The 8540-nt window shown below is 49.3% G+C and overlaps 1 protein-coding gene across 1 annotated transcript; it reads right to left on the bottom strand.

The window, feature by feature from the left end:
* Positions 1–1088: 1088 nt before the first annotated feature.
* LOC6610024 (toll-like receptor 7) lies at positions 1089–6527 on the bottom strand. The gene has a single exon (XM_002034606.2). It carries the CDS (start codon positions 6145–6147, stop codon positions 1984–1986), a length of 4164 nt encoding a protein of 1387 aa, XP_002034642.1. The 5' UTR covers positions 6148–6527; the 3' UTR covers positions 1089–1983.
* Positions 6528–8540: the final 2013 nt, after the last annotated feature.

The following is an 8540-nucleotide window of genomic DNA, read 5'->3' as shown; positions in this document are numbered from 1 at the left end:
TTTATTGATTTTCAATTAGTTGGCTTTGCTTTGGATTTTCCAGCTGGGATTCGGTTCCCCTTTTATTTTTTACAATTTCCACCATCGAATTGACATACTTAATTTGCCATCGATGGCACTGCCAGTGTGTGCATTACATGACATAAAGTTTTGCCCTCATAAAGTCGGCAAGTTCAGTGTTTGTTTTAAGCCAGTGGCATCCATCGATTTTGGCCAACGACTTTGGCACGAGCTCATGGCTCTGCGGCTGACTTTGCCAAAAAAGTGTCAGGGTTACACCAGAAATAGACACATGCCAATACGCTGGTCATAAATAAAGAAAAATGGTAGATGCTCTGAGGACGGACCATCTCTATTCAGCTTAAAGTTTAAAGCACTGGCAAGCGAATCTAATGGGGAAAAACTGAATCGTTTGTAACATTAATGCATTTATATAGTTGTTCGGCCATGCGTCTAAATTAAATGTATTATATGGGTTTTGTTTCCTTCCTTTTTGTTTCGAATTTTATTATTTTGTTTGGGGACATTAGCCGATGATAGAGTTGCGGTTTGCCAAAGCATGAAAATACTGTGGGGCGGCAAAAAAAAAAAAAACGGGGAATGTGCAATTGCAAATGGCGAGTTAAGCAAATGTGCAAAATACAATTTTCGCATTGGACCGCATTTTAATTTTGTTTTATAATTTCGCAAATAATAATTTACATAAAAGAATGTCCGAGTGTGGGTGTGGCTGTGGCATATGCAAAGTGTTTGTTTGAGTGCGTTTTCCATTAATTTATTTATGTACAATTATTTACAAGCAATTAACTTGCGCATAGCTTTTGTTTAGTTGGTTTTCGCAATTCAGTTATGCGTTTGGGTTTTAGTTAACGTTTGCATTGTGACCTTTTGCATTTCCCACAGGTCAGATGCCGAATGGAAATGAATAAACTGCCATTTTCCTCTTTCAGTCCTTCTGGGAATAGTGTCAGTTGCATGTTTGGGGACACAGCAGGCTTCGCTTCTGTGAAAACCATAGGTAGTTCAATTAATTTTTCTCCTTTTGGAAAATTCCCCCCGATTACCCGGGTTGAGTAAGAAAACGTGTGTGATTTAATTTTTGTCAATATTTTGTAATGTTTTAGCATTTTATTTTCTCAGATATATTCCTCTGCTTGGTTTTATGTAATGGTAATAATTAATTTAATAATACATTTTTTCATTAAGTAAATTTAATTGAATTAATTTAGCTCCATCATCTCTATACAGTACGATACATAAATACATTAAGTGCTCTAAATGGGTATGCTCCTGCGATTTTCTATATACATTTAAGTTTATCAAGTATTCATTTAGTTATTGTTTCGTGTAGCTTAGGATGAATGAATCGACAAACACGGTCAACTGGATGCGAACGAATGTGTGTACATATTTCATTAGGTTTACTTTAAGTTGTAGTTAACAATAGTTTAGTTTAGTTTTAGGTTTAGGTTTACGTTCTTTACGCCTGGCTAGAACTACTACATAGGTCTACGCATTACAGTAAGGGGCATACTCTCGTCTGCCGATTTAATTATAGTTAATTAATATATCACATTGAATTTGAAAGTGTTTCTGCAACATTTCTAGTAATTGTTTCTTTACGTTTATGGTAATTATATTAGAATAATGTATTCCTATATGCTCGTATATGAATGTGTTGTGGGCGTGTCTTGTGCGTTTTCCTTTTTGGCAGTGCTACACAACTACGAAACGTCAACAACCACAACATCCAAAGGCGAAATGCTCCGACAAAAAAATACGTATAAATATATTGTGTTTCAAGAAATGCCTACGAAAAGTCTTTTTGTTTTGGATGTGAGTGTGTTGGTGTGTGCGTCCTGTTCCTGCTTCCTCTTCCCGAGTCCTTTTGCGCCAGTGAGCGATCAGCTTCAAGATGGCCGCTCCTGCGGAGAAGAACCCTGCGAGGCTGAGTGAGATGGATATGGCCATAGGGGGAGTTTTTTAGACCAGGAAAGCTTGGCCGTTCTTATTGGCTGCTTCACTGCCAGCTGCCTGTTGCTGCTGCTGTTGCTGTTGCTGCTGCTGCTGTGCCGCTGCTGCGGATGTGGAGGCCTGGGCCGTTGACTGAGTGCTGGTGCTGGCCTGGCTTAAACCACTGCCACTGCGCAGGTGTACCGGCGCGGAAGGAGCGGGAATCGCCTGCTGCGGCATCGCCCGGAACTGCGGTTGCAGCAAACGCTGTTGCTGCTGCTGTTGTTGTTGCTGATGCAGACGCAACTGCTGCTGCTGGTGCTGATGCATTAGGCCCGTGGGAATCATCGACAGCGCCTCATGCTGATCATACGCACTGTACTCCGACTCGATGCTGTGGTAGATGTGCTCCGAGGGCGGACGCATCGGCATGGGCATGGAATCCACGATCCTGGCGGCTCCTCCTGGTCGCGTTGGGCGTGGTGAGGGTGTGGCCGTGGTGGCTGAGCTATAGTTCGCCTCCATTTCCTCGGTGCAGTAGTAGGCTGGCGGTGGTGGCGCCTGGCGGAAGATCATGCCCGGCGACACTGGCTGCTTGAAGCGCTCATGATGGTCCAAAGTGTAGTTGTTGCCACGGGGCGACAGCTCAATTGGGATGGCGTAGCGCAGCTTCTCCCAGAAGTACCTGTCGCAGGTGAGGAGGCGGTTCGAGGGTACCGATTTCAAGTACGGCGACAGCTCGGCAACGTCCTCAGCCTCGGCGGAAACACTCGTCTCCTCGATGATCACCAGCTTCTGGGCCAAGCCCCTCAGGGACTCGTGGAAAGCATTTCGGAACTCAATGCGGTTCCATTCGGTGGCCAAGAGGTTGCGGGTCAGCACCAGGATGATCTTCCTCGACGCCCTGGCACCCTCCACCAGCTGAAGGTGGGAGGCCTGGGGGGGCAGATCTCGCTGCTGAATGCAGAGCCGGAAGGGTGGGCGACCATGCTCCAGTTCGGCGGCAATGTTGCGGCACACAAACTCGTAGTCCTTCTCCGAGTGCAGGATGATGGCGTCGTACAGTTTGCCGGCATCCTCGAAGCGGGGCTCGCACACCCTGACTCCGTAGTGGGCGAAGAGCCACATGCGCACGCTCTCGCGGAAGACGAAGACAATGATGAGCACCACGACCAGGAAGATCAGCACCAGGACAGCGGCCAACAAGGGCAGCCTATAGCCTCCGGCCAAATCCTGCGAGGAGCTGATATTGCTGGCACTGGCATCCAGAAGGTCGGAACAATCGGGTCCATTGGCCAGGTTGCCGATCAGTTCCAGCTCGCGCTTGATGCCCGCATCCAAGCAGTAGATATCGTGGGCATCCCGTACCACCATGGCGTTATCGGAGACAAACTGCGCCAATTCCCTCAACTGCTGGCAGCGGCATGACCAGGCATTTCTGCCCAGCGTCAGTCCCTGGAGGCTGTGACGATATTGCAAATGGGGCAGGGAACTCAGGCGGTTGTTGTCCAGACGCAGCACTTCCAGGGACACCAGGGGCTCAAAGGTGGCATTCGAGATGTGGGTCAGCATGTTGTTGTGCAGATACAGCTCCCGCAAAAGTCCCAGCGAGCGGAACTCGGTGCCCTCCAGGGCGGTAAGTTTGTTGTTCTCCAAGTGAAGCACTCGAAGATTGACCAACTGGGCCAGACTTCCGTTCTGCAGCGTCATCAGATTGGAGGCGTTCAGGTAGAGAGCCCGCAGATTGCGTCGACCAGTTAGGTGGCCAACCTCCAGCTCGGGCATGTTGTTGCCATCCAAGTAGAGATCGCTCACATCCTGAGGGATGCGGTTGGGCAGGGCAGCCAGATCCTGGCGACCGCAGTCCACGATGTTGGTGGCCCAGGTGGCGTCATGGAAGCAGCTGCAGTTTCCAGGGCAGATCACTTCGCACTCGCACTGTTCGTACTCGCAGCAGTGGCACGTGGGCGGGCAGTGGCTCTCATACTTGCACACAAAGTCGGAGGCGGAGAGACTGGCCAGCGGACGCAGTGGAGCACTGCGGCTGTGCGGCATCAGGCACTCGATGTTTCCGAGATCCACAACATGAGGATGCTGGCGGGTGGTCAGATTGTTAATCCTCTGCAGCCACTCCATGGAGCAATCGCACTCAAAGGGATTGCCGCCCAGGTAAAACTCGGGAACTGGTTTCTCCACCGAAACTGGGGCTACGCGCAGAGCATTAAGCGAGATTTTGGACAGCACATTGGCATACAGATCCACGCGCGCCAGACGCGTCTTGTCCACAAAGGTGTTGGCCTGGATCTGTCCAATGATGTTGTTGTTGATGAACAGCAGCTCGATGGAATTCGGCACCGACATGGCGCCAATCTCCGTGATGCGGTTGTGAGAGGCATCCAGCGTGGTCACACGAATCTCCTCTTGCAGTTTGTAGTAGTTGCCCAGGGCTTCGATGTAGTTTCCATGGATATCCAGCCATTTCAAGTTCGATGGGATGAAGGCGTAATCGAACCAAACAAGGTGATTCTCGGAGAGATTCAGCCACAGCAAGGAGGCGAGAGTGGCAAAGATTCCATTGATGTCGGTGAGGAAGTTCTTGTCCAATCGGATAGCCTCGATCTCGGTGTTTTTGTCGAAGGCTCCACGCTCGATGCTCTGGATGCGGTTCTTGGCCAGGTTGAGAACACTCAAACGGGGCAGATCCTGAAACATGCCTACGGTGATGTTGCCGATGCGATTATCGATCAATCGCAGACCCGTCAGCTGATTGAGATTGCGGAAGGTGTTGTTCTTGAATTCCGAAATCTGATTCTCTCCGAGATCCAGAGTCTTGAGCATGCTCAAATCTTGCACAGCCTCGGGCACTTCAGTCAGCTGATTGGAGCTGAGATCCAGTTCCTTCAGATCGGAACAGTTGCGGAAGGCTTGCGACTCCACAATGCTCACAAGATTGTTGTTCAGCGTGAGTTTCGTCAGCACATACAATCCGTTGAAGATGCGGTTGTCCAGTGTGTGCAGGCGATTCTCGGCGAGATTGAGGGTGTGCAGATTGTACAGGGGCAGGAAGGCGCCCTCCTCAATGTGGCCAATGGAGTTGTTCCGCATGTCCAGAATCTGCAGGAAGTACAGCTCCTTGAAGGTTTTGGATCCAATGCGGGTGAGGGCATTGTTCGACAGATTCAGCACAATCAGGCGGATCAAACCTGCGAAGGTGCTGTTGTCAACATGGTGGCTGGTCAGCTGATTGCCACTCAGATCGAGAACCAACAGCTGCTCCAGACGATGCAACAGACCTTTGGGCAATTCGTACAGATCGTTGCCCTGCAGATGCAGTTCCCGCAACTCCTTGTTGCCGGCAAAGGCTTCTGAGGGCAGGGAAACGAGGTGGTTGTACGAGATGTTCAGCACTCGCAGGGAACTCAGACCAGCCAGGGCATTGGGAGCCAGGGTGCTGATGTTGTTGTGCTGCAGACTAAGGGTCTGCAGGCGCCTCAGTCGGGACGCTCCCCAGGCATCCGGCAGAGAACGCAGCTCGTTGAACGAGACATCCAGTGTCTGCAGCTCTGAGCCTCCGCTAACTGCTCCATTGGCATTGCTCAGGGCTGAGCCGGCACAGAGTTTCTCGGAGAAGCCTAGGAACTCGGCGGAACGTATCCGGTTCTGGGTGAGATTGAGCAGCTGCAGGCTGGGCATGGAGCACCAGACGCCCTCGGGCAACTGACGGATGTTGTTGTCGCCCAAATGCAGCTCGGACAGCTCCTTCAGTCCCTGGAACGACTGGCCGTGCAGCTCCAGGGTCTTTCCCGGACCCCAGACCGCGTTGTGTGACTCCAGGGAGAGTCGCTTGAGCGACATCAGACCCTCAAAGGCATTTGGAGGCACTCGCTGCAGTTTGCAGGCATCGATTCGCAGCTCCGAGAGCTTCTGCAGCTGCCGGAAGAGTCCCGGGGCCAGTTCACTGGCGTGTAGGAGCTCCTGGCTGCACTGCAGATCCAGGCGGCCGGCCGCCTCCGCCACCTGGAGGTCAAGTGGCGATCCGGTGCCGGACTCCAGAGCGCGGACACTGCACCGGATGTCCATGGTGGTGAGACCGTACTGCCAGTTGCACTGCTGCTGCGCATGCGCATCAGCCACAAGAAGCAACAGGCAGGCGGCAACTGCGATGATGGTGATGATGGAAGATGTGGCTGGCATTTTGGTGATTTGCTAGTTGGCTAGTTAACTTTAAATGAATTTGTTTAATTTGTAGCTTTTTAGCTGTGGGTTGTGGGTTGCGGTGGTGGTGCACAACTCAATCACTTTCTGGTTTTCATTTTTCGATCGCTTTTTCCGCAGCCCGAGTGCCCTGTAATCCTGGTGTGAGCTGGCTTTGCGTTTTGCGATTTTTCACTTTCGTTTCGTTTCTTTGTGATTTCTCACAACTCAACTCATAAGATGGTAACTTGCGTATTTTATAATAATAATTTAAACTTGGCACTTGGCGCGACTCAGGGTGTTCGACTTCGTTTCGTTCGGCGAGAGCTCGTTTTCTCAAAACATGTTTACCGCCTCGCGTTTCGATTCAAACTGATTGCTGGAGTTGGCCATCTCGACTCCGTTGGCTCGTTGAAAATGTGAAACCGACGACGGCGCTGCCGAGCTGGCAGAGCTCACACACACACAGCCGGCGCCGCGGCAGACAGACAACACGGTACACGTGCATGTGCATGTGCATGTGCAATGCGCTCTCGCGAGCGAGCACACACACATGCCGCGCTGTCGCTGCGCTGCTTTCGCTCTCTGCTCTGCTGCTGATACACGCACACACACAAGCACTGCATTTCCTGCCTGCTGCATATGTCGCTCACACACACGCTTGGGAGAGCGGAGCTCTCTCTCTCTCTCTCCCCGAAAGTAGGGGAAATGTTGCACACACACATGGGCATGGAATGGGGGAAACAGAAAGCATTAACCCTACGCTGCGCTCTCTCAGATTTCCGTCCACACAATTAGCACTAGGAAATGGAATAATTCCGAGGGGTTAGGATGGGTTATCGCTATCACTGATTCTTCGACTTGCCTTAAGTGAGAATTATTTCAAAATTAGCTGAGCGCATTAAAAAGCTATCTGATCAACTGTAAGTGCCCAGTATTAAATCGATGCTATTACCAATATAAACAAATATATAGTGGTTCGGTTTATCAACATTTATTTTAATTCAAAGATCCCAAAATTGAATATAAATAAACTTTTCTGTTGTTTTCTTTCAGAAATAACTTTAGAAATTGTGTATTTCAAACCACCTAGCTTCTATAGAGGGTTAATAGAACCTGCAACAGGCTGCTGCTGCTGCCAGTTGGCAACATTTCGCCCCTGCCCACCCCCCTAACGATGAAAATTCTCCGGCTCAGTTCGCTTTGCCGCCTCGTGTTGCACTCGCGATATGTGTTGCATGTATATGGTGTAGTATGTTGCCTCAGTTTCAGCATGTTGCATGCTGCTTGCCTCTTAACAGCTGCTGATGTTGCTGCTGTTGTTGCAGTTGCAATTGCTTTTACTGTTGCTGATAGTGCCTTTGGTGCTTTGGACCACGTTTTGTGCGGTTCTCCGCAGTGTTTTGTTGTCGTAAAATGCCTAATCTATTGTCGTATGCTAAATATATTTTAGTAATATTGGTGGTGTGTGTTGCAGCAGTTGCTGTCAAACATTTCGTTGGGCTTCTTGGTGGGAGTTCGAATTTGTGACATTTGCACTGGCGGACTGGTCTTTAGGTTTCTTGAAGCGGAGTAAAAACTCCTGTAAATCCCGTTTTTTTTCAGAATTGAAAACACCCGTAATGGGTTGTTTGAGTTTTGACTTTGCTGCCATTTGAAGTGGTGAAATTATTTGCTGCACAAAAAAAGCCACACATATTTGGCACTTTGAGTGGCTCATGGAAACTTGTTGGTGCTCTTTATTGCCATTGCCATTTGCTTCATCATAATTTTCAGGTTTATTTACTCGCAGCTACTGCTGATGCTCGCCTCTCGGACCATAAATATCGCACATGAGTGTTGCATGCGACGGCAACAGCAGCACCATCGGCAGTAGCAATATTACAGTTTGAATGCCACTATTATGCCAACTTGTGAATGCAACTGCGGCAAATGGTCTTCACGGAACTCCGGATGGTTTAGCGTCACTTGGGTTCGCAGTTCTAATTTCGCAGGTCTCTATCACCTGGCTGGCTTTTTCGGCTGTCGACTTATGCCACTTAAAATTACATTAAAAAACTTTCCGCCAAGAGCAACAACTTTGCTGCTGCCCTACTCCCAAAAAAAAACTGAAAGCAAAAAAGAACATGAAACGTAGAGTTGGAAACTTTGCCCGGCTTTTGCCATCCCAATGCTGCTGCCGTTCTAGTTGCTGTTGCTGTTCCTCCTGTTGCTGCTGCGTTTCTGTCCCGTTTTGTTTTTGTGGCGTTGCAAATATGAAACTTTTGTTACTTAATTATTTTGTTTGTTGTTCTTGTTAATGTTTCTGGTGCTGCTGCCGCTGCTGCTGCTGGTATATTGTTATTAATTAATTGAGTTACACTTCCCCTTTGCAGTTGCTGCTACTGGTGGGA

This window comes from Drosophila sechellia, chromosome 2R, assembly GCF_004382195.2.
Source record: "Drosophila sechellia strain sech25 chromosome 2R, ASM438219v1, whole genome shotgun sequence".
In the NCBI taxonomy this organism is placed as follows: Eukaryota; Metazoa; Arthropoda; class Insecta; order Diptera; family Drosophilidae; genus Drosophila; species Drosophila sechellia.
Note: the sequence above shows the minus strand (reverse complement) of the source record. Positions and strands in the feature narration are given on the sequence as shown.

What these genes read in the sequence shown, in the direction of transcription:
- LOC6610024 (XM_002034606.2), bottom strand. Translation starts at nt 6,147, where the DNA reads ATGCCAGCCACATCTTCCATCATCACCATCATCGCAGTTGCCGCCTGC.